This window comes from Eufriesea mexicana, unplaced genomic scaffold (assembly GCF_001483705.2).
Source record: "Eufriesea mexicana isolate 0111107269 unplaced genomic scaffold, ASM148370v2 scaffold7286, whole genome shotgun sequence".
In the NCBI taxonomy this organism is placed as follows: domain Eukaryota; kingdom Metazoa; phylum Arthropoda; class Insecta; order Hymenoptera; family Apidae; genus Eufriesea; species Eufriesea mexicana.
This window is the reverse complement of record NW_016915097.1, coordinates 136,699-164,100: the sequence shown is the minus strand read 5'-3', so window position 1 is coordinate 164,100 and position 27,402 is coordinate 136,699. Positions and strand designations below refer to the sequence as shown.

Here is a 27,402-nt window from a genome sequence, read left to right as displayed (position 1 = left end):
CACATCACATACTCAATCCCACAAAACTCTTCTACATCACAGCATAGTGAAAATCATTCAGATACCTAAATTGAATCGTGTAACATAATCTCAACTTATCTTCTTCATTTCTTCATACCTGTATCTCTACTTTAACACTCACTCGACTTCTCTCCATCATTCCTATTCATCCACATCAAATCTGTTGTGGACCACACAGGTATCCAAATTCATCAACTCATGTAACACACACTCATCTCATCTTCACTTCTTCATACCTGTACTTCTACTTTGACACATACTTGACTTCTCTTAATCATTCTTACTAAACTATGTCAAGTTTCTTGAAACCATTCAAGTATCGACATCTATCGATTGATGTACCATACACTTAAGTCATCTTCTTCACCCTTTCATACCTATATTTCTACTTTAGTATACACTCGACTCCACTCGACTCCTCGGCATCATTCTTACTGAACTATGTCAAATTTCTCGAAGACCATTTAAATATTGACATACATCGACTCATGTACCATATACTCAAGTCTTCGTCTTCACCTCTTCATACCTGTATTTCTACTTTAACATACATTCGACTCCATTCGACTTCTCTGCATCATTCCTATTGAACTATGTCAAATTTCTTAAAACCATTCAAATATTGACATCTATCAAATATCAACATCTAACTTCTCTCCTTTACTTCTTCATATCTGTATTTCTACTTAGTATACACTTGACTTTACTCAACTTCTCAGCATCATTCCTATTGAACCACATGAGATGTCTCGAAGATTATCCAGATATCTAAATCGATCGACTGATCTGACAACCGACACCACCCCAGGAACCCGTCGCGATCTCCTCTATTCCTTTTACAGTCCTAGCTCCAACAGCGTGTAATCTCTCACGTTACCATTCCGCTGGTGGACGTGACGCAATCGATCGCGGATTCCTTCTCGCGCGGATCGCGCAAGGATCCTCGTTCCATCGACATAGTTCGCTATTTCAGGATCACGGCGTGGATAGAGCGTGTCGATGCGTCACGTACGCGTCCGTCGTTCCTCGCGCATTCACGCCATGGACGCGTCGGACACATCTCGAATCTTTAATCCGACGCCTGACGTCGCGTGCATCTCTAAACAGCCCGGTCGCCTCGTGCACCCACCCCGCCACCCTTCCTCGTCCCTTTGTCTTTTTTTCCCTTCTTCCATTTTTGCATTTTTCTCTTTCTTTTCCCGCCTTTTGTAGCGGCATGCCACCGGACCCGGCTCGGCCAACCTCGTCAGCTTTGTCAACGGAGAACCTTTCTGTCCCTTTCTTCGTTGCCAAAGGCGGCCGAGCTAAATGGGACTCGCGGTTACGTCCATTTTGCCAGTCGGGAAAAAATGGTACCGCGAGAGGGATCGATTGGAAGGTACCATGCGGTCTATTTTCGCTCTTTGCCGTAACTCTTGCAGGCTTTTCTTGGATCGTCTACTGCCAGTGGAGGCTATTCTGTCGTGAAATAGTTGAAAGCGAATTGCTTTCAAAGGAATAAAACGTCATGGTATAGCTTGCATTAGTTGCGACCAAATATTCCTGCTTTCACTTGTTTAAGGATTTGTGGTTATATCTATTGCAAATTGTCGATTACGAGAAGATGGTACCAAAGGAGATGTCGATTAGATGATACATAGTTGGGAATTTGTTATTTGTTACACATTTGGAAACTTTTCTTGAACTGATAGGCATTAAATGAAATATAATGATATAGCGTCAGGACCAAATATCTGTGCTTTTATTTGTTCAGGGATTTGTGGTTATATCTATTATAGACTGTCGATTATGAGAAAATGGCACCACGAGAGGTGTCGATTAGTCGATGCAGAGTTGGGAATTCTTAGTTTATTATATTTGGAAGCTTTTCTTAAATTGTCTAATGAAAATGGAATATATTTTGCTATGAAATAGAGTAAAGTAAATAGTTATAAATAGAAGAAAATAAAATAGTATAACATTGGAATCATTTGAATTAAAAGCTTGATTATTCGTGGTTTAATCTCTTCAGCGACTCGTAGTTGTATTTACATTATCGACTATGTGAAAATGGCATTATATGAGTAATTAATTAGAAAATATGATGCAGTCTAGTATTTAATTTCATGCAAAAATAATGGATTTCTTTTTACTACACCTAGTATAATGAAAGACGAAGTAAGTTAACAATGTTGGCCACTACTTGAATATTTCAGTATTTGTATTTATAAAAAGAAATCCATTATTTTTGCATTCAATTTCATGCAGAAATAATGGATTTCTTTTTACTGCACCTAATACTATACTAAAATAATAGAAGATGAATTAATTCAAATAGAATAAAATAAAATAGCACAATGTTGACACGAATCATAACAGAATCTTGATTGTTCTTGATTATTCCTATTCCATTATTCAATGACTGATGCTTACTCAAGGACACTCAGTTTATAAACTATAAGAAAATGGTACTGCGAGAGATATCGGTTAGAAAATACCTCACTGTCAGAGGCTATTAATTCTTCTCAATTCTTGAGCTTGACGACGTTTTTCAGCAAGCTCAAGTTCCATCTATGAAAAATGAACATGTTCTGCGAAAAGAATAGTAGAAAATGAATTTCGTAAAATAAAATGGCACATTCTTCAAACCAACCACACTAGAACTTCGATTATCCTTATTTTAAATTGTTCACCACTTCTATTTACTAATAACATATTCATACATACTTTCTTTTCCAATATATCATTAATTATTAAAACATTATTCTTTATCTCATAAACAAAATTTACCTAAAATTTTGTCATTCATGTATCCTCCGCTGACAAAATACAGAACTCTACCTCTCAATAAAATCATACTAATTTCTCCAATTTCGAATGTTTATTATTATCCTACCCTCCATATATGTCTGAATATTTAACCCTTTGCGGTCGGCAGATTTCAGCACAGCAAATTTAGCGTTTCACAGTTACTTCTCTGTACAGGATTTAAAGTCAATATATGGAGATTAACACTTTGCATGCGGGCACGGTTTTCTAAGTTTTTGAAATCCAACTTTTTCACAATTATTTCACTTTCATCACAATCGAAATCGCGCGAATCCATTCTCAAAATGGGTAAAATGCAATAAAATAAAACACAGTCAAAACTGATAAAATTATAAAATAGGATAAAGTAAAGCGCAAGTTCCTTCAAAGTCACAGAATGCAGTTCATTGCATTCTATCACGCAACTGAGATTACAGTCTTCCGCTTTCAACGTTTGTTCTTTTTCGGATTGTGATCATAGTCTCACGCCTGCAATGTGTTAAAATGCACAGAATTTGTTGAAACTGATTTGTGTCTTTACTACTTATAATTCGTAAATATGCAAAATTTTTAATTTCTCCAATTTTCTGTAGTTTTCTGTATTTTTCGACTTGCGAATATCGCCGCTGCGGGGACATCGACCGCAAAGGGTTAAAACAATAACATATCATAGCAACTCACACAGAAGTATCCAAGATTACAACCTCGACAATTATCGTTATCACCGTAAAAATCAAATTATACCAAGGAACGAAGTTTCAATGCGAAATCTTGCGAAGGAAAGCAAAGAAGATCGCGAGGATTCGCGAAAAGCGGAACGCAGACAGTTTCCTCGAGGAAGAAAATCCGCGGTGCGAACGTCGAGTCGAATTTCGCGGACACGCGTGTCGTCCCGTCTCCTACGCGATTTTTGCCAGGCTCCCGTCGCGGTAGGCGGCAACACGTTCCGTAGGCAGGTTTCACGCAACGCGTTTCGAGTTTCAACCGATCCCGACGCTTTTTACGAGCACGCGAACGTCCGCGGTTTCTTCGTGCCACTGCACCCTGCCGCATGCTTGCATAACGGGCCGCCGGTCGTTTCGGTTGCATAAGTACAGGATCGATGCATCTCCGGCTGCTGCCAAAAGGTCGTGACTTCGAAACGCTACGGAATTGGAATCATTCGAACCTCTCGGAGGAAGTTTCGATCTTATTTGAGATTCATTATAGTCTCCTGATTTTCTGATTTCCTATAGTCGTGTTTTCTGAATGCTAGGAGAATTGTAATCGATTTTGAGTGTTATGCAAAAAGTTTCGATCTCGAATGAAATTTTTATTTTTTTGTTTTCTTTGCTTTTTTCTATTTTTTCTTTTGAGGGGCTTGAAATATTTAATGATTTTTATCTATTCAATTTATTCCATCCGACTTTTAAATTTTAAATGCTACGGAACTGAAATTGATTGAATCTTTTGAAAGAATTTCCGATCTTTTTTGAAATTCATTATAGTCTTCCGATTTTCTGATTTCCTATAGTTGTGTCTTTGGAACGCCATGAGAATTGTAATCGATTTTGAATGTTATGGAAAAAGTTTCAATCTCGGATGAAATTTATTTTTTTCTGTTTTCTTCATTTCATTTTCTTTTTTTCTTTTTTTTAAGGGATTTAGAATGTTCAATGATTTTGATCCATTCAGAGGAAGGAGTGGATTGTGTGTATAGAGTAAATGATTAAATGTGGTTCAAATGAAGCTTCAAATTTAGATAAAACTCAATTTTCTGTTTGTAACTATACTTGAAACGTTTGATATCTTTATTATGTTACAAGGAGATGGCTATTTTTCAATGTAATTTAAAGTTAGCTATAATAAATATAAGATTTGAATACATGAAGTTATCTAACGCAGAATATTCCAATTTTTGTTGCAGGTGACGAAATTTTAAGTTTAAATGGCAAGGTGTTGCGTGGGTACACACACCAAGAAGTAATCGAATTGTTCAAAGCAGTGAGGGAAGGTCCTGTTGAGTTAGAAATCACAAGGAGACACAGGTATTAACCAAGATTAAGAACATACAAATTAACAACCACCATTTGCAATATTATTAAAAAAAAGAAGGGGAAGAAAGTAAATCGAAAATTCATTTTTGTGATAAGTTTTTGAACCAAGTAATTATTACCACTAAATTTCAAATATCTTAATCGATATTTATGCTATTAATTCGTATAAAATTCACAATACTACTATTTATTAATACAACTCTTGCGTTAACAGTACTCCCATAAATTGTGTAACAAAAAGTACCAATACTAACAAATAATTAAACAAATACACGACGAGGGAAAATTAGTTTTCTCACGTGGAACGTGTTGCGTCTGTTATAGGTACCCGAAAAGTACGCAAAAATCCGCGCCATGCTGAGGAGGAGGCAATGTGGACGAATCTGCCCACCGGAAGTGCTCTTTCGATTCGATTCAAAGCGACCTAACGTTCGCTACATACGAAGTTTTAGGATTCTAGTCTATCAGAACGAATCTTTGATCTTTGATGTTTGTTTCGATTAATTTATTTACCGCGGTGTCGCAGTTGCGTAGTAATTAAGTTTTTTATCAAATTATTATTATTGCTATTATTATTATTATTTTTATTATTATGGCTATAAGATTTTATACAAATACGTTACATCAGCGTGAATTCATTGTATGCAATTTCTTTATTATTATTATTATTATTAATGTTATTATTATTATTATTATTATTATTATTATTATTATTATTATTATTATTATTATTATAGAGGACAATAAAGAGGTCGTACTTTTAAGGTGCTTGAGGATCTGTTTCGCGAAACGATGATGTGCAACGATCAACTAAACGTAACTTCCTTTCGACAATTATTAAATAATAATTTTATTTCCAAGAGACTTTACAAATTTACAAAATATATACAGGTCCCGAATTCATTTTCTTTTTTTTTACAACGGTCACGGAGTGATTTCTTTTCTTGCTTTCTTCGTTTTCCTTTTTACAATCTTCTTGTACAGCATTTCTTCACGCGTCGACGAGCAAAAGGTCTGCGCACGACTTAGCCTTCGTTGTTCTGAAAAGTGATATCAAATGTTACTCCAAGTCCTATTTTTACGCTAACGATTCTTGTAATGTGGCTGGGCGATTAGTACCTATCGTGTTGATTATGTAAACGATTGGTTTTAATTACCGTTATCGAGCGATCTTGAGAACGATATGTCGCTGTACGATACGAACATGTGTCTAAAATAGACTTTTGGAAACACACGAGTGGAAGTAACATCACAATTCAAGCACTGCGAATGTAACACGGCACATGAGCTTTTATCCCAAATTTTCTTCCAAATTGTAACGCAATATTTAAAAAATAAAATATATCAATTTCATAATTACATCTTACAAATTAAATACATCAATTATCTCTTAAATTTAACAAATAAATCATACCTAATAATACCTAATAAATCATACCTAAGTTTGACAAATAATCAAAATAGCCTTTACAAAAGGCAATCCAAGCGTACAAACTTCCCAACACGAAATCGTGACTTCCTATTTATACCTCCTACGCTGTTAGACCTTAAAAAAACTGTTAAAAATCCTAAGAGATGCAAAATTGAATAAACAATTGTTTTACATAATCAACACGATAGTACCAACGAGACCTCGTCACACAGACTCATGTTAACCCCGTCAAGTTCTCCTCGACATCGGCAAATGTTAACTGTACCAGACATCAGTGATACTCTGTGTAACAGTAGAACAGTGCCGTACTCACTGTAGTTCCTTGTTTTTAACGCGTCTGCAAAGGTGCAAGGCAACCGGTCCAGTTTTGATATTGCGGAAAAGCTGAACAGCCTTTCTATGGGTCAAGTCGTGACAGACGTGGCCATTCACTGCCAAAATCTCGTCACCTGCGCGCAAACGGCCATCTTCAGCGGCTTGCCCTCCGGGCAATACCGATTTTATAAAGATACCTGTAACAAACGCGACGAATGATATTACTGAGATAATTATGCTAACGATAAGCAACGGATTCGATAGCGAGGTGTCCAGACAGCTTCCAGTTATTTAGTCTATACAGACGATAGGTAAATTTACGAACGAACATGGGACGATCGAAGGAGATTTCATGGTGTTAACGAATAAGCTTCGCAGAGAAATTCGAATCATGTAGCGTTAACCTAACGTTTTATAATCGACGTAGATCACATCTAGCAAGTAACTTAGAACGCGGAAATTCAAGTCTCGCTTCTGTACACTGTAAGAGTTTCAATTTGCTCAAAAGTTAATAGATATGGAGCGATCGGGAATGATTGGTTTTGATAATGGAATCTGTGACAGTGGAATTATTCTTTGTTATGTAAATTTCGTGGATCACGAAGGATCTATTCCTCCTTTGTTATAGATCACGTTCAGTACAAATTTGAATTATTATTTCCCGCGGTTTTCTTACTCTGTCCATGATCCTGGAAGGATGTGTGTTTTGAGGGAGAAACGTGTCGTTTCCTTGCCCTATGGACTCTATCGAATACAAGTTTGAGCAACAAACATTTACTTTTTCACCTATATGCTGCTCCCAAAAGATAAGCACAGTGGAGGACAAGATGATAGTGGACGTTATGATTCTCAGTGTTTCATTAGATTGATGTAAAATGTGCGAATTTTATGTATATGTCTATTTAAAGAGATATGTAAGAGGGATAATGACAATGGAAATTTCTTTTCACAAATTTCACTTGTTTATGGGAAAATTTGCTATGGGGAAATAACAAGAGTAAGTTCAAGATTAGGTAGATTATACGTGTATTTTCGAGTGCTGAATTCAAACTTAAGTGTAAAAATTATTTATCGCGTTAGATATAGGAAATAAGATTTTTTCTGTATTTGGAAAAATATTTCAAAAATAGTGTATATCTTTGGTAAAGATGGAAAAGTTTATAAATATAAAGCAGGAAGTGATTCTTTTCAATTTTTTTGTTAATAGTATACTATTAGATATGATTTGAATCATGATTTTTCTTTTGTTAAATATATTTAAAAAATTATTCGTAGAACACTGAAAATTATAGGGTGTGCTATCATTTTGTCATACGCTGAATAGAATAACGAAATCCATCCAAGAAATAAGAAGAAATTCCAAAGAATTTCAATTTGAATACGAGTAATTAAAAAAAATTCAAGTCGCGTCGATGAAATCGAAATCGAATAATTTTCTAATATTTTTGTCAACAGCATCGTGTACTACTAACCTTCTCTTGTAAAATAAAACTTGATTCATAATTACATGGCTTTTTTTTTCTTTTTTTTGTCGAGATGTGTTGCTTTGAAGATACTCAAAATTACTGAAGATTATAGAGTTTTTACTCACTCTATATTTCAGATATCTGACTTACTTTGGAGTCATTTGCAAAATTGCAAATTTCCAATACAATTGATAATTCTAAAAAAATATGTATTTTATGGAATAAAAGTCTTATTTCATTTTCAAATACTTCCTGCAAAAATGCATTTAAAGAAGTAATATTCCATTTTCATTTATCGTGAACACTATCATATACACTCAAGTATGAAATTTTTCAGCTAAATTTTTATAATCTAATATTCTCAACTTCACCTTCTGCAACTTCACCAAACCCAATCTCCAATAACCCCTAGTAAATTGCACTAATGCCTTTGCAAAAATCTAATTGTTTCTCCTAATAGCTTATTAAAAAAGAAATGTTTAATTTTCATTTATCATAAGCATCCTATAAAAAATACCCAAATCCAAAATTTCTGTAATCAAATATTCTTAATTTCATCCCTTATGTAATTCTAAATCTTCTGAAGAAATCTAATCGTTTCTTTTAATAGCTCATTAAAGAAGAAATGTTCCATTTTTATTTATCATAAGCATCCTATTAAAAATACCTAAATCAAAAATTTATATAATTAAATATTCGTAATTTCATCCTTTATGTCAGTCTAAAGCTCCTGACGAAATCTAATCGTTTCTTTTAATAGCTCGTTAAAGAAAAAAGGTTCCATTTTTACTTATCATACACATTCTATCATAAATATTCGAATTCAAAATTTCCATAATCAAATATTTTTAATTTTAGTCCCTGCGTCATTCTAATGTTTCCGAAGAAATCCAAACGATTCTTCTGATAGCTCATTAAAGAAAACAGGTTCCATTTTTATTTATTGTATACATTCTATTATAAATATTCGAGTACAAAAACGTATTTTTATTTTTTTTTTTATTTGTATTTGTATTTTATTAGTGTTTTTTATTTTAAATTTTAACAAAACGAATTATAATCCAATATTCTCAATTTCATCCCCAATCTCAATCAAACTCTATCATAGTAACCACCCTGTAAGCATCCTACCATAAATACTCAAATCCAAAATTCATTTAACATTTAATTATATATACAATATATATATAATCATATATAACATTTAACTTTATTTTATAAAAATATTACATTTAATAATACAAAATTAATTTAACATTTGCAATTCTCTCTTTTTATTTATATTTTCCACCTTTTCTCATTGAACAGAGTATATACTTCCAATTGACAGAAAATATAAATATCTGCACGTGAACAACGCATAATCAGACCAGGGCCGAAGCATCAAACCTGTTCCCGAGGTGATCCAAATAATCCAAGGAAAATTTTCACTAGCCTTATTCGTAAGGGCCCCTAATTAGGACTTTTAAAAGTCGCCCTGAGCATCCACGTTGATCACGTGACGGTTTTATTCATATTCCTTGTTAATTCTCGTTGAACGGAGCATAGATCCCAAATCAAACCCGACTCAGCGACACCAACCCAGACTCCCTGCATCCTCGACCTACCTCAAGACGTTCCTCCGCGATCTACCTCCTCATCCTACCGCTCATCTTTCTCGAGAATCGATCCTCGTGGCGACCGTGTACACGGCTGATTTTACACGAATGTAAAACAAGCCGAAGCTCGCGCCGAACACGCCGATGTTCCCGAAGCGTACGAAACGCGGGCTGCTCGGTGTCCGCCTCGTATAACGAGCGCGTAAAACTCGAGACCGCTTGTATACACGCGGAGGCAATTTATCGACAAGGGGCACCGTAATATTTTTCTACGTCGAGAGGCAGCGCGTAAACGTTATAGCAAGGGAAACCGGTGAGCGTTTCTAAGCGGCGGATCCGTCGCTATTTCTGCCTGTTTGCCGGTCGACCCTCTGCAAACACGCGCGTGTGCTCGAGGAGTTGGGCGAGGAACGCTCACGATAAGGGGCCGAGCGCAGAGTATTCGAGACTTGATAATGACGCGTCATATTTCATCTCTATTTTTCTTCTTTTTCTTCTTCTTCGTGTCGACGAATGCTTGTCGGGATATCTTCGTCGCGATATTCGAGTTCGGTTTTGTCGAGTGTTCGGTGAACGCTTGGTGCAGGATTATGGAATTAAGGGTTGAGGGTTGGGTGACGGGTGTCGGGGGTGGCGGGTGTAAGGGGTGGCGATTTGGGTAGATCTAGGTGGATCTACCTAGATAGTCTAGGTGGTTAGGGTAGTTAATTTGGTGTTCGGATGTGTATGTGAAGGTAGGGAATTATGAGATTATAGGAACGGTGGAGGGGAGGAGGTTTGGGGGCGGGAGGAATGTTTGAGGATGTTTAAGGAGGTGTTATGTTTGGGAGGGTTTGCGAGATCATGGACATGGAGAGGAATTGAAAGGAAGTCTAGGAAATTTTGGAAGATTTTATGAAATTGAAGAAAATTGAGGAAAATGTAAAGAAAATGTTTGTGAATGTTTAAGGGGTCGTTATGTTTGGTAGGGTTTACGAGATTATGAGAAATGGAGAGGAATTGAAGGAAAGTCTAGGAAATTTGGGAATATTTTATGAAATTGAGGAAAATTGAAGAAAATGTTAAGAAAATTTGAGAGAATTAAAGGAAATTCAAGAAAATCGAAGAAAATTTGAAAAAATTTAGATAAATATAAGATAATTGAAAAAAATTTAGGAAAATCGAAAAAAATTTGAGAAAATTTAGATAAATTTAAAAAAACTGAAGAAAATCAGAGGAAAATTGAGAAAGTTCAAACAAACGTAAGAAAATTGGAGAAAATTTAAGTAAATTGTAATTAAACAAATTTAATTCAGTAAAAACCTTCTACATTTGAAAAACAAGAAGGGTGAGATAAGATAGTATAGAATTGGAACTAAATATTTCATCCAAGTGATATTCCGCTTAAAATTTGATTAAGAATATATATTTTTGACAAATTTTGTCCTGCGTAAATTATAACCAGCTTTTAAAATCATTTTGTATGATCTCAGAACAAACATTCGAGGTGTTTGCTAGATTTATAACGTCTTTACAATGTTTTCTAAAAGGGGACAGTACAGTGCAGTGTGTTAAGAGAATTGAAGAAAATTCAAGTACTCTTGATTTTTAAAATTTTAAGAAAATGTTAAAATTAAATACTCCCATTACAAATTTAAATATTTTCTTAATTGTTCATTTAAGAAAATTCTACATTAACAGGAATTCTGTTATTTAAGTATCTAGAGCCCAAAAATCTCTGATTCATAAAAATGAGTCCATAGTGGTGAAAGGATTAAAGTGAACGATATTTATCAAATATTCAGAATATATTTTAATATCAACATAAATCTGTTAACGTTTGTATCAACAAACGATATGAGATTTCGAGATTGGAAGTTATTGAATTATTCTATCGCGTTAATTCTGAAGAATTTTAAAAAGTTTAGATACGATAGTCTAAACAATGTGACAATGTTAACGTTCAAAGATTTATCAAAATATTTATTTCTCTCGATATTGAAAAGTTGAAAAACACTGAATATACCACCATCGAAATTTGCAAATATTTAACATGTCCAATATCCAACCATAAGTTCATTACCCAATATTTAGTTAAATTTAAAAATTAAATATTTAAAATTAAATATTTAATTAAATTTTAACAAATTTCGGGTGAATTTCAAAGTTAAAAATTTTCAAAATATTTAACTAAAAGTTCATATTTCAGAGTTTTTAAAATATCATCATCAATAGCATAATTAAATAACACCGGTTACGAAGAATAATTTAAAATCGTTAGAAATCCGTCTTCGAGGATTGCATTAATGAACGATGAGAACGTTGAAGTTTGAAAGTTTCCGATACATTTAATCGCATTAGAAGTTAGATGCAACCTTGAAATAGCAGCTGCCTGCGTTGGAAAAATAATTAATCGCATTACGAGTTTACGACGATATTACGTAGCATTAGAATGTTAAAACCTGGACATTTTTAACGCGGTTAATCCCATTAGAGGTATAAAGCGTGCTCACTGAAAGAGTGATAAATTCCACGTCTCGAGATGATATATAGATAAAATGATGATTACAGTGAAACGCGGAGATTCTCGATTTAATCGTGTCGAAATCTTCGCGCGGACTTTAATGCAAATTTATAACGCTTCGTCATTAAACGATCATTGCGATGTTGAAGTTCGAAGGATTTTTAAAGGACGATTGTAAAACGAATTTTATTATCTACTCTGGGCGTAGTAATCTTAAATTTCGTTGGAAAATGTTAGTATAGATAACGTTTTAAAATCTCCGCTTCGAATTGTTCTAATTAATCGATCGATTAATTAGGTAATATCGAAGCATTAGTGATACTATATGCCAAGATAAGGTAGTACTAAACAACGAATAATAACGATGTTGCCTTGCATAATATATAGTAGTTGTTAAACATTTTTACTGCATTCGAGTTATAAGGTAGCACGTTGGTGAAACTAGCTTGAAAAACGTTTAATGTTGTAATAGTCTTTAACGAGCATGAATTTACACGAATAACTGCTACACATTAGCACAGCAAGTTTATACGATAATGATCAAGCATCCCCGAAAAGGTCCTGTTACTGTTAATCGAATAATAAACGACCCGTACAGAATTATGGATGAAACTATTTGAATTACAGACTCATGTAAACACCCTTTTATACACACTGTGAAACGCGATAAATACAATTATGGTTGTGCATATTACTTGATGAGCAGACACTCACACTACCCTTGTCACGAATATTATGCATTTAGCATACATTATAATTTACATTATTGATCATTTTAATACTGGCAATATTCATAATATTAATAAATTACTTTTATTAATGTTAATAACATTGATATTACTATTATTGATACTGATAATACCGATATTATAATTATTATTAATAATGATATCATTGTTATGAATATTATTATTACTAATATTAATATTAATATTAATAAGTTACTTTGATTAATGTTAATAATATTGATATTACTATTATTGATACTGATAATACCGATATTATAATTATTATCAACAATAATAACATTACTATTATGAATATTATTATTACTAACATCGATATTAATATTAATATTAATGAATTACTTTGATTAATGTTAATAACACTGATATTAATAATATTGATAATACCGATATTACAATTATTATTAACAATAATAATATTACTGTTATGAATATTATTATTACTAATATTAATATTAATATTACCGACATTATTACCATTAACACTAGAACTATAACAAATATACTATATACAAATCATAATACTTGTAAAAGTACGTTAGCATACATGAATACGTCTCATCTCGTTTTTATCCAATAAATCAAAATTAAAATTTATTCTACGAAAAGCACTCAAGGCTACGTGAAATTGTAAAAATGAGTTCTAATGGAAGTTCTAGTGTTAATATACACATAATTTAATTAATTATTTTAAATATCAATAACATTAATATAACATGCGAACATACGTTAGCACACCGTGATAACATAAAACACTATGACACCTTTATCAAAAATAAACGACTCACCGATGCTTCCTTTAGGACTATCGCTACCACCCACGATAGTGAATCCCAGCGACTTCTTTCCAGGACCTTTCTGAAATACGACTGTCAGGAACGTTGAGACGGTGTTCCTGGGCCTCCTAGGTAGCGTGCAAAAGTTGGAAACGCTCTGTGAGCCACCATTGTCCACGCTCACGACTGCCTTATCGGAAGAAGTAGACCTGTTGCACTCGCTCTTCCTGTCCTTATGATGCTTCGTGTGGTGCTTCCTAAAATGCGACCTGGGCGAATTCTCGACTATGACACCGTGACCATTCTCCATATGCACGTTCTCGTAGTCCACGCTACTCTCTGTCAACTTCTTTGGGGACTGGTCTACAGCGGAGTACCTCGAGACGACGATATCCACGTCACCAGGCCCACTTCCGCTGCCAAGAATCTTCCTAGCCTCCGCCATACTCAGTCCTCTCAGTCTCTTCCCATTTACTATCAGAATCTCGTCGCCTATCCTCAAGGTACCTTCCTTATCGGCCAACCCATTTGGCACCACGTGCGCCACCAGGTAGCCTGGACTGGACTCAGCGGTCTTCGCGATGAAGATGCCCAGGCACTGGTCAGAGCTCTCCCTGGGTAGCTTCACGACCATAGTCTCGGTGACATAAGACCTGTTCCTGATGACTGGCAGCCTGGTGCTCTGATAACTCTCCGACCCTAACGAGTCTTTGCTGTCCAGCCTTTCCATGACGTCTTTATCCTCTGGAGACTTGGAGCTGTCACGATCTTGTCTGTCTATCAACTCGCTGTTGGAAGCCTGACAGATCTGGCTCGAAGAATCTTCCAGGGCGTTCAATCTAGACATGTCCTTCCTGCAACCCCTGCCCTCGTTCCTCCCACAGTAGACGTCCAGACTAGAGAACAATCTTGCTGTTCTCTCTACGTCTACGATAGAAGAGGATGGCTTCCTCGGTGGTAACTGAGGTGGTGGATTCGAAGATGAGTCGTTGAGGGCAGTCAGCAAGCCAGAAGCACTGCTGCTGCATCTGTCATCGAGTAACGAACTAGTGGCAGAATCGTTGTCCAGGATACCAGAATCGTTGTCGTCCTGGTCCTGCTCCTCGTAAAGAGGATTGGTCCTCAACTCCTCTAGGCCTGGCAGAGTGCCATAAGAGAAGCTCCTCAGTCTTCTTCTTTCCTTGTCTTTGCCCTCTTTCTTATAGATCTTCGCTATCAGCTTGCTGGTGGAGCTTTTTAGGTACCTGTCCTGCATCGCCCTGAACTTGGCAGCCAAGCAGCTAGAGGGTGTTATGCTGTCGAACTGCGAGCCATCCTTGAACGCTGGGTCTTCAGTGCTGCTGGAGCCTTCCAGCACGTGATCCATCGATCGCCTGGACGTCTGGTGATCCTGGACGAACTCTTTGCTCTTCTTCCATCTGCGATTCTGTTGACTACTGGTTTCCTCGATGATCTCCTTGGACAGACTGGCTGGCTTCTGGCCAGTCGACGGTCGGAAACCCAGGAAAGAGAAGCGTTCTTCCTGATGCTTTCGATAGGGCAATCTACTCTGCGATTTCGAACGTCTTTTCCTCTTTGCCTGGGTCTTCTCTTCTTCGATGATGTCCTTCAAGTCGGATTCGCAGACCGATCTGCGGAACTCGTTCCTCGTCAGGCCGCGTTGGTTCAACTCGCACATGGAACGGAACTGTGGCTTCTCCGGGTCTTCGTCCTCTTCCCGGTCCTCGTCGTCCGAGTCCCGGTCTTTGAAGAAGCTCAGCCTGGTGTTCTTCACGCGGTCCAGCAGCGGGTTCCGTTTCTCGCAGACCCTCCGCCTTTCTTTCTGGATCCTCTTCTTATTTTTCTTAGTGGGACTCCGCTCGGTGGTCACTTGCGACGTTTGCACGTTGTAGCAGTTACGCTCCGACTCGGAGCTCGACGACTTCCGGCGAGCCCATCGGACTGGAGACAGGTCTGCGAAGGTACGAGGAACGATGGTTATACTTTTGTTAGGAAATTGAAATTATGACATGTGTCGATGAAATATCGACCCTTTGCACTCGGTGATTTTTTCTTTATAGAAGAATAGTAATTCGAAGATTTTCTGCCATAAAATCGACGATATTTTTAAAACGGTGAATAAGAAATCGTATGCAAATTAAGACGGGGAATTATTTTACTTCCATATTCCAGGCATCCTTGGTTAATTTTAAATTTAACATATTAATTAACGTCGGTCTTTAGAATCTGATTAAATGGCGACTGAGAGTCGCCTCTTGAGTGCAAAGGGTTAAAACGAGATATTAGTCGTTATAATTATATAATATTCGACAACGAGAATTGTCAGTTATAAATTAATTAATGCACACTAGTTGGTGTTTTAATCAGTTTTAATGAAGATAATAGATGTAAATTTCGAGCGAAAAATTTGTTGCGTAGCAGATATTTATTATTTTAGTTTTATAGAATATAGTGGTATAGGGGAAATTAGTAACTAGAATATTGGTACATAAGGAACTTTTATTTGAGTAGATGTTAATGATAATTGCTTATTGAAAATATTAATATTATTGATATTGATTAATAAGTTGTTAAAATATGAGTTTTAAAGCTTGAAAAAATATACATAAGTATTTTTTTTTTTGAAATTTTGTCACGTAAAATTACTGAGAATTCTATATTTCTCTGATTACTACATCTTTAACGTCCACTGAAATATTTGTTAGTGCCATTTGCACCTGGATTTCATCACTACCAGACTAACTTTCCTTTAAAACTGCTCTTAAGACTTTGAACGACCTTTAGTGAGTTTAAAACTACTATAGAATATCAGTAATTATTGCATTTGATTCGCTTACTAATTAATAATATTAATTAAACGCTTAATACATTAATTAATAATTAATTAAACGCTTAAATACGACTTAAAACGTTTATTATATTGCAAAAACGATAAACAAAAATAATCAATTATAGCTTTGTATTAAATTGCAAAAATGTTTAAAAGAAAAATGAAAATTATTCGCATGGTACTTTTTATCTCAGATTTTAATGCAGAGAATTTTCACGTAGTATTTTATCAGGTACACTACCACTCAGAAGTATCTGGGTACTCGGTTAGTTCCTACGAAATTCAATATACAAAATTTACAATATTATGAATAAATTATTACAGCTGTGTATAGCAGAATGTTACGACGCGATAAAATTAATTTCTCAAAGCTGATGTATAATTCTAAAATTGTTAAATGTAGTAAAGTTAATTCATCGCTTGAAAAGCTCGTTGTCTCCAGGACGTTTCATCTCTGAGCTGTGACTCAGACATTTCAGATGATTCTTTGAAACTGGCAAGCAGACTACGCAAATTAATTCAAGCAATGATACCTAAAAATGGCGGATACGTCAATGAGTCACACGCTTTTAATTACAGTACATTAACATTTAGTTCTTTAATCATTTACAGCCTGCTGACTCCATAAGAAGGTAATATTCATCAACTTGCCATTAACTTGCACACTTTGATAAAATTCACGTAACGTTAATCCATATTTAACAAAGCATCCAAATACCCATGAGTGGTCGTGTATATCATTCCCCTGTTCCGTCTCCAGGTCACAGGTCTCTTTACCTGTAAAAAGACGAGAATCACCGAGACGTTCAACCAACAAAAGTTAGATTATTTAAACATTCTACGCAAATGTCGATACGAAATTATTTCTAATATATTGCAAACCAGAAATGATATTAAGTAAAAAATTCATAACACAGCTATTCTGTACAGCTAAAAAATTGTGTACTCGTGACAGGAAAAGGATGAATACCTTCCTTTTATAAGTATTTTTCAAATTTAAATTAATAACGTAGTAGTATAATAAATTATATTGGAATTGTTTCTATTTTATGTTAAATAATTAATACTAATTCTTTGCCAATGCCATTTGTTTTCGACATGATCTTCTCGTTTCTTTGTTACACTATATGATTTACAATGATAAACACAGTTGAACACATGTTAAAAATTGTAAAATTAAATATGTCGTATGAAGGTAAAATGATTAAAAGGTCGAGCAATAGAAAATGCAATTAATCGTTTAACTTGATAAAATTTATCCCTCTTCGATCTAAATAATAAAAATTCATACTTTTAGGAAGAAAATACAATTTAAATGAAATTTTTCAGTGTACCAATAAGGCCAATTTTGTCCATCGCTATAATTCTAAATATTTGCAGATATGATACCTGCAATCAACTGACTTATCTTTATAGTAGTATTAACCTTTCAAGGATGACGTATGAACCCTGATTTCCATCCACGTGGTCTGCATTCTGCATAATAAAGATTTTTGAGTTGAGACAAAATTAAACCAATCTTTTATTTACTTGTCAAACGCATCTAAATTAGTAATAATATTAATAATATTTTTATCTGGCATAATATCATTTTGGAATAGTTTTTTAAAATTCAGATATCACGAATGTCTATATAGTGCATAGGCGTCGCATCATCCTCGAAAGGTTAGAAAAGATCCATCACACCATGGAACAAACTTTTGAGCTCAACACGATACACCGTGGATTCACAATTCACCAACGTTATCACCAACCATAAACTCTTAATCACACCACGTCTAGTCACTCTTGATGACTCACGCTTGCCTCAACTTCGTGTCAAGGTACACAAGATTCACTTTCGAGAATTCGAATTTTAACTGGCCAAGTTAGAACTGATCGACGCGGATTTTCACCATAAATTGGAAAATTTAATTAACGAGAATTACATTGGAACAATCGGTGGACGTCGACGGCGGTCTTCGAATGGTCCACGTAGAACGGGCCGTCGCACCAAACGTGAGTCATGTTGCGAATCTCGCGAATCGTGGCGAGGATCAGAAACGCGCGTGACGAGTCGAAACTTCGTCCAAGAGTGACAGTCGCGACGAAAATGATCGCCGTCCGCGAAGCGTGACATTATATGAGATCCAGCGGCGGCTTAAGAACGCGTCGCAGGATGTGTGGAAGGAAGGACATCCCGTGTGAGCAATTCTCATGAGTAGTTCGCTCGAGTGATAGTAGAAATAATCGCACGAAGAACGGAGTCTGAGGAAGCAGAGGCTGAGACCCGAGCGAATCGGAAGTAACCATCGCTTCGGTGTGAACTTTCAGGTAGCTTGGAATTCGTTTCGTTCCTGATAGCTGTGTATAGTGTTTAACATTTTGTTGTACCCGGTTATGTATTATTAGTTTATATGCTTATATGTTTATATTTAGGGTTGTGTATTTTGGGTTTTGAAGTTGCAATGATTTCAGCTGTAATTATTTTCAGATAGATTTTAATTTATTTATTAGAAAATTTTATTTCACTCTTTTAAGTGCTCTATATCTTGTCTTTTTATTTATTTTATTTTACTGTTATATTTAGGCTTGTATATTGTTAGAAACGGAATATTTTTGGTTTTGTTATTTGTAATGATTTCTGTTGTAATTGTTTTCAGATAGGAGCATTTTTGAGGTATTATATATGTATTTGAAAATAAAGGAATTTATTTTTAAAAATTTTATTTCACTCTTTTAAGTGATCTATTTCCTGTCTTTTTATTAATTTTATTATACTATTATATTTAGGACTGTATATTGTTAAGAATGGAATATTTTGGGTTTTGTTATATATTAAGAATTGTTTTCAAATAGGAGCATTTTTGAGGGTATTATATATGTATTTGAAAATAGAGAAATTTATTTTAGAAAAATTTATTTCGCTCTTTTAAGTGATCTATTTCCTGTCTTTTTATTTACTTTATTATACTATTATATTTAGGGCTGTATATTGTTAAGAATGGAATATTTTGGGTTTTGTTAATTGTAATAAATTATTTTCAGATATAAGAGCATTTTTGAGGGTACTATATATATATATATATATTTGAAAATAAATGAATTTATTTAAAATATTTTCTCTCGACTCTGTTAAGTTTTCCATTTCTTGCCTTTTTACTTTATCCATCTTTCTGTCCTCTTCTTTTATTTATCTCATATTTTCAGATTCTTTTACAATGAAGAATATTTCTTGAAATTCGTGATTCTTAATTGTTTATGACGTTGCAAATGCACAGCCCACATACACAATGATAAATCAATACCTTTTATCTTATTGTTAGTCACCAAATTCTCTTTTACAACTCCGCGATAGCTTTGCAATCTTTTTAATAATGTGCAATAATAAACGTTTCCATGACTCATTAAAACCTTCTCATGCAACAGTATATTGTTCATCAACGTATATTGTTAAAAATTTTCAAACAGGATACTTTACAAAATAACATATAAAATATAATTTCATTATACTGCCATTTTTCTAGATGGATATATGTATTATTAAACAATTACAGAAATATAGCAACAAGAATAGTAATTTTTGTGCCAGAATAGACACATACATAATATTATTTAAAAAAAATTTGATCACTAGAATAATCATTTCCATTATACATTAAATTTCTTTCCACACTGCCAATTATATCCACATACATTATCACAAAATTTTAATATTCCAGCACTCTATAAAATTATACTTCTCATTAATAACATATAAGCAAAGAAATATAACTTTCATCGTGTGTAAATAATTCCTTTTTACGACATATGCAGTTAACTCCCGTATAATACAATTTCCTACAAGGTGCTAAAGACACTTCAACGACTTTTTTATATAACGCGATTCTCATGTAACACGTCACGCAATAAAATGTGGGAATTCTTCTCGTTTAAAAATTAAATTTACTTTATTCGAGCATAGCATTATTACCTGCATCACCTATTCCATTGTGTTGATTCGTGAAACACAGAAATCAAAATTCCACGTAACAATAGTCATCCCAATAATATTATTTATATTATTCGCGATGTACAAAGAAAATCATAACGCGACTTCAAATACCGCGTTATGTGAATTAATATGCATTAATTACGTTACATGAGAACCTATTGTATTATTTCAAGAAATCACAAATTTCAAAAATTTGGCAGCGATAAAATTACCCAATTAGGAAGTCGCCATGTTACTTGCATCATCGTACAGCTTCGAAATTTCAATATCCCGAGTAACGAATGCAAAGAGAATAATAAAATTTATAAAAATTAATTTAATTGCATAAATAACCGAAGTGGTCAATTTTTCCTTCAGAATGAAATGCCACAGTGGGTTTAGCGAATTGCAGGAAGTATGCTTCACGCGATATCTATATTTTTCGATGTATCGACGATAATGATAGAGAACCGAGCTAAGAATTGCACGGTAAATAGACCTTTGGCTTGTTCGAGGGATTTAAAGAAAGCGTTCCACGATGGAAGAAAGAAAGGACCAATTTTCTAGTAAATGTATCACGATCGACAATCAGAGGAGGAAAGAAGTATACTAAAGATCGTCGATTTTGCTCCAAGTGGACGATATTTTCATTAAAATCTAACTATCAATGACTGCTTCCTGTGTCGTGAAACTGAAATTCGAAGGATGTATGGCAATTGCATTATGGTAATATTTATTATCATAAAGGTATAAATAAATTGTCTTATGGGAAGAAGGATGGTTAAGATTGTAGAGGATAAAATGTGTTAATTGTTCTATGAGAATAGTCATTTGATCGATTTTTATTTTTTAAATTAAATATAGGAGTCTCGGTGGAAGACTCGGTAGCTCAAGTGCATTAGGTTTTAGAAATGACGCATAATATTCGTATTCAGCAAGAGCACTTTGCAATAAATTTCTATAATAAATTATTATATACATTCTTTTATAGTTTTTTTAAAATTCAATATTGCACTAGAATTATTCAATATTGGTGCAAATTATAATATTATTTCTTTCAGTACCTCACATAAAAATTATAGTCAATATTTTAATTTTAATTTGATTTTAATTTTAATTTTAATTTTGACTTTCATTTTATAGAAATTGTTTAGAGATTTTCTAAAATGCAATATTTCATTAGAATTACTCAATATTGGTGAAAATTATGCTATTCTACTTTTGAGTTCCTCACATAATAAACATAGTCGACATTTTAATTTTGACTTTAGCTTTATAAAAATTTCATAAAGGTTTCCTGAAATACAATATTTTCTTATAATCCAATATTCATTAAAATTGTACTATTTATGCTTCGAATTCTTTACATAATAGTGATATTTACTATCTCAATTTTAGCTCTTACTTTAACTTTAACATTAACTTAAAATTAAAATGAAAATTAGAGTGATAAATAAAAGGAACCTTTTACCTTGACTCGAATCTTAACTATAACTCAAACTTATTAATATATATAGATTAATTTACGAAGATTTTTAAAAGACAAAAATCAAAATTTAGGTGAACAAATACACATAATAACACAAATATTACCATTACTTTTTGAACAAACAAATTTCTCGTGTCTTGACAAAAATACTACGTAAAGTGCTTACATAAACGCACAATTTCGAGATAAAAGAAATATCAATTATCAAACAAGGAACTATTTTAATTTCACAATGCAAGACGCGACATAAACAAGGGCTGAGAGGAAGGTGGTAAACACTGGAACGTAATTCTTTAGATTTCGTGTTACACAACGTTCAAACAGCGTGACTCGACGCCGCAGAATTTTTCCAGCGTTTTCTCAAACAGCGATTTAAATAATTCGCCGTTTCCCCGCCCGCAAACGACACACCATTGCGAAATCTTTAACCACCGGTCGTTTTTGCCGCCAACAAACCCGTTAACGTCTACGTAACGTCGCGGAGTTGATGTCGGGCAGTAATGCCACGAGGTTTTTGTCTAGTATGCGAGCTGACTTCGCAAAATGCAGCCGTTTCGTGTCTTACGTGCGAGGAGAAAAAGTTGCAAGTCTCTAGAAAGCCTTGTCGTGAAGGGGCAACGTGAATGAAACACGTTGGTTACAGCATGTAATTACGAGGTATATGGACGTTAGCCGGTAAAAAGAATAATAAAGGTACATTAGAAGCAAGAATTAAAATATCACCGACGAAAGCAAACAACAATCGCGCGGAAATTTTAACTGGAATTCGCAAAATTTTTCGCGAAGATTGGAAAGTTTCGAATATACGATGACATGGAAATAAAGATAATAAAAATAAATTTTTATTATGAGATAAACATCGGATAAAATTGAATTTTAAATAAGGATTGGAAAATTTCAATGTCAAAATAGATATTAAATGAAAATAAATTATATGGAATAGAAATAGATATTGAATTAGAACTAATTTTAAATTAAGATGGAAAAATTCCAATGTTAAAATAGATATTAAATGAAAATAAATTACATGGAATAGAAATAAATATCGAATAAAAACTAATGTTAAATTAAAATGGAAAAATTCCAATGTTAAAATAGATATTAAATTAAAATAAATTACATGGAACAAAAATAGATATTGGATAAAAACGAATGTTAAATTAAGATGGAAAAATTCCAATGTTAAAGTAGATATTATATGAAAATAAATTATATAGAACAGAAATAGATATTGAATAAAAACGAATGTAAAATTAAGATGGAAAAATTCGAATGTGGAAATAGACATTAAATGAAAATAAATTATATGGAATAGAAATAGATATTGAATTAGAACTAATGTTAAATTAAGATGGAAAAATTCCAATGTTAAAATGAATATTAAATGAAAATAAATTACATGGAATAGAAATAAATATTAAATAAAACGAATGTAAAATTAAGACGGAAAAATTCCAATGTCAAAATAGATATTAAATGAAAATAAATTATATGGAATAGAAATAGATATTAAATTAGAACTAATGTTAAATTAAGATGGAAAAATTCGAATGTGGAAATAGACATTAAATGAAAATAAATTATATGGAATAGAATAAATATATAAATATAAAATATAAAATAAATATATAAAATATACAAGTAAAAAATAAATATTAAAGAAAAATAAAGATTTGTAATTAGCTTATAAACATAAACGCTACAAATTGAAAATATTATGTTGTATCAGCATCTATTTTATCGTTGCTTTTGTTTATAATTAGATAAGACGTAATTTAAGCATTTATTCATAAGAGAATTTTTTGATGAAAATCCGTAAATCCTTTATGTGTGCCACGACTGATATATTTTCTAGATTTAGAACGATTATCGGAATTCGTGCACAAATACTAGCAGGTTGATGCTATATACATATATATCTCATCAAAAAACCGCAATGACGTTGTCACAGTCGTTCAAAGAAGCGCGTTAACACTGCGGTTTTCCGGTGGGGGTGTTCGCTCGTCAGTTACGCAAATATACTACGTGAGCCAAATAAACTAGTAGAAGTTACGTACTCCCAAACTCTTCGTAAACTCTTTAACAAAGAGAAATAGAAGAAAATCCTTCGAGTAAATGTTTTTAAATTCGACAAAACTACCTAAATAAAATAAAATAAAATAAAAATAGAAAAGAAACCATCACCACTCTAACAAACATTGAAAGAAAAATTAATTATGCAATAAACAAATATCTCCCCCGTCCTTTTAATTAATTTCTTTAACGTTCGTGATATTTAAAAGAAATTTTGGAAGAAATAGCTTTCGATATTTTAAAAAAGGCAAATATTTTAAATAAATAACTGGTATTATTAATCATTATTATTGAATCCACACTGTATATCGAGATTAGCAATTTTTTCATTTGCGACAAAAGAATGCATTTGCTAAGATGGAAAGCTATCGTAATTTTTGCGACATCGTCAGGATTAAACGAGTTAAAAACCTAGAGCTTTATTAAATTCCTCAAGTTCTTTGGATAACTGTAGCTCGCAATCAGTATCGTTCGAAGAAGTCTATAAATTGGCTGGCTACCAGAAAACATCGCATATTTGAAATTTCTGCCGAGTATAATTTTACGGTGAAATAAAATGAAATGTGATAAAATAAAAATGCGAGAGTAATAATGTCTAGAAGAAACCGTACTTAAATTTCAAGGAAACCTGTAAATGACAGATAAATAAGAATTTGCAAAACGTATTTTTATCCCATTGCAATTCTAAGAACTGAGAAGCTGATTGTCGAAATCAAGAACATTGTTTGAATTTACGCGCGTGAATCATTTCGCTTGTATTATCGTCAACGACGTCACCATTGCAACGCGATTTATTAGCAGATAAATCAGCAGGTCATCACCTTTATCTAAAACAAAACAGTAATATCGAGCTCACGAAAGACACCAATAGTTTCCACACAATCAAATTGTAGGATAAAGGAAAACCAAAATTAAATTTCCTGAAATATGAGAAATTTAATTAAAATTAAAATCAAGGTTTTAATTCTTAATTTCTCTGTATTAAAATTATATTAAAATAATATTAAAACAAAAATCGTAGAAAAATGATTGGAATTGGAACTATGAGAGATATACGTGATTAGACATATGATTGACATAGATATATGTAATTTACACAGATATAATTTCGAATTACTCTTCTGCTTCATGCACATGGAATAGAATCTGATATAGAACGTTAACTCGCTACAAATTTTCGATCACTAGCGCCACCTGCTATCTCTGAAGCAATCTCGAAAGCACTCGAAGCGTCAAATAATTCCGAGTAAACCAGCATTCAGAAGAGATACGCACGACGCGAGATTCACGCTGGTGAGGTTATAAAACTTCTAAGCAACGTTTATTTTCATAAATTGTCGAGTTATTAAGCGTGTTAGCGCGTTTTCCAGCGCGTGCAATACGCGTTGAACGCGTGTTGCTGAGTTCATCGCGGCGAACGAGGTAAATCTCTCCACCTTCGTGGCCGAGAGCCGGCTGTTTTCATAAAAACAGACTCTCACGAAGCCAACGAGGCTGTGCAAAGTTTCCTCGCTTTCGAAAGTAACTTTAACGAAAAGACGCACGCAGAATCGGCGGAGAAATTCCTGCGTTTCGGAGAAAATCGGCGCAAGACGCACTCGGCATTGGGTCAACAAAATGGTGACCGGTCAAGCGACATGGCTGAACGATCGTATATATAATATACGGGAAACAATGACAAACAATGACATTTTTTCCCGTCTTGTTACTCGTGCTTTCACCCGATGCAACCTTCACTGGTAATAATCGTGTCCGAGATGAAATCCCGATGGGACGAACGCAACCCGCGTGCAATCTGCGAATGATGTTAGCTAATAACGCGGTAAGGTATAATCCCGATGGGACGAACGCAACCCGCGTGCAATCTGCGAATGATGTTAGCTAATAACGCGGTACGTGACGATGAGGATCGTAAGTATCGAGAGGCGATGGGATGATCTCGAATTCCAAATGAGCAATTTCGTGACATAATAAGGAACGGTGCTGCAGTGGAATTGAAATTGAGTGGTTAGAAGGTGTGTTGAAATTGGAATTGCATACGAATCACTTGGATAATTAGCACGGTTGGAATCTTATTAAACGTTCCATGTGAAAATCTTGGGTAGAAATGTTTCATTCGAGCTTCGATAACTCGAGTAAATAATATCTTGTTTATATAAAAGCTTTCACCAGCTTTGTGCGTTAAAAGAATTTTACAATAAAGTTGCGATATTATATGATAACGTTGTTCAACAAATTTTAACTTTTTCGCTAATGTGTAATATTCATTAGGTGATTCTTGTAGAGTTTACTTTGTTGAAGATGATTCTGTGAACGAAATTGCATTATCACCCTTAAATTCCGAAAAATCGGAGTTGATGAAATTGCATTATCAACTAATGATTTTTCAATATAAAGTTTCTAAAAAATAAATTCCTTTACATTTAAGATGAGAATGGACCGTCTAATGTTTTAACTTTTCGTGTAATACTTCATTTCAGCCAAAAATACAGAAGAAATAAAAACATTTTGACATACATACACGTACCAAGGAAATTTATCCTATGGAAGTACGAATGCAGTTATAGTTTATAAAAAATGTATAAATCATCAAATTTATTATTAATAACAAATTGTTCGCAACGTAAATTTATAATAAAAGTGAAAAAATTAATAAATCACTGGCTATTATTTGAACATATAACTGATATCTCTGTTAAAATATACCTACAATTTGCAAAAATTTTATAAATTGTTACAATGATTGTTAATAACAAACTGTTTACAAGCCTACGTAACGTACTCCTTTGTACTCGACAACTTCATGCTTCGTAAGTCATTCTCACGACTCGTCTCCGACACTCATTTCCAACCACTGTCAATCTCGTCAAGCAACGAGTTCCAAGGTAGCCCTCGGGTCACTTGTTTCTTCTGGACTTGATGCGGGGGTCCAGCTGCTCCGGTCGTACGCGACTGGGGTTCGGGTATGCAGTTGGACGAACATAGTGTCTACGGTTAGACCACAGGGATGATTAAGTTCTACCCCGTGTGGCTGGGATGCGAAGTGTCTGTCTTGGCCGGCAACCGCCCAGCTGGGCCCTCGCGTTGACAGTAGAAGTTTCATTGATTCAGGGACTATCCTTGGTTCACGTGTAAGTCTTGGCGAGTGCGGCAGTGGCTGGAATTGAGCTAGGCCCGATCGGGAGGGTGCCGAAGTATGAAGTTATCTCTGTACACGGGAGTATATCGCCTAGGCTAGTCGGTCTTTCGAATAATCGCCAACTCGTTCGGGCGCGTCGCGATTTTCTATTAGCTTGCGTGTTTGATATTTCATTCCCTATTTTTATGGGAACTTGAAAATATCTTAGCGTTGCGACAGTAGAGTTTCAGTATACCGAA

General features: G+C 34.1%; 2 protein-coding genes across 7 annotated transcripts in view; one reads left to right on the top strand and one right to left on the bottom strand.

Annotated features, from left to right (window-relative positions):
* LOC108552578 (uncharacterized) overlaps positions 1 to 5,233 on the top strand; it is a 133,793-nt gene extending 128,560 nt beyond the window's left edge. The window contains exons 5-6 of the mRNA XM_017907199.1: positions 4,715 to 4,835; positions 5,169 to 5,233. Of these exons, the coding sequence (XP_017762688.1) occupies positions 4,715 to 4,835; positions 5,169 to 5,205 (158 nt within the window). The 3' untranslated portion in view covers positions 5,206 to 5,233. The remainder of the gene's footprint in view (positions 1 to 4,714; positions 4,836 to 5,168) is intronic.
* A 510-nt stretch (positions 5,234 to 5,743) lies between these two features.
* Positions 5,744 to 27,402, bottom strand: part of LOC108552576 (partitioning defective 3 homolog) — a 134,935-nt gene continuing 113,276 nt past the window's right edge. For 4 of the 6 annotated variants that reach the window (XM_017907194.1, XM_017907195.1, XM_017907193.1 and 1 more), the window contains exons 3-5: positions 13,693 to 15,633; positions 6,590 to 6,788; positions 5,744 to 5,884 (exon numbers count right to left, since the gene is read on the bottom strand). In XM_017907194.1, the coding sequence (XP_017762683.1) occupies positions 5,836 to 5,884; positions 6,590 to 6,788; positions 13,693 to 15,633 (2,189 nt within the window). In that variant the 3' untranslated portion in view covers positions 5,744 to 5,835. Of the gene's footprint in view, positions 5,885 to 6,589; positions 6,789 to 13,692; positions 15,634 to 17,228; positions 17,288 to 18,438; positions 18,484 to 27,402 lie in introns of those variants that run through there. The other 2 variants (XM_017907198.1, XM_017907197.1) reach the window with 2 other exon arrangements.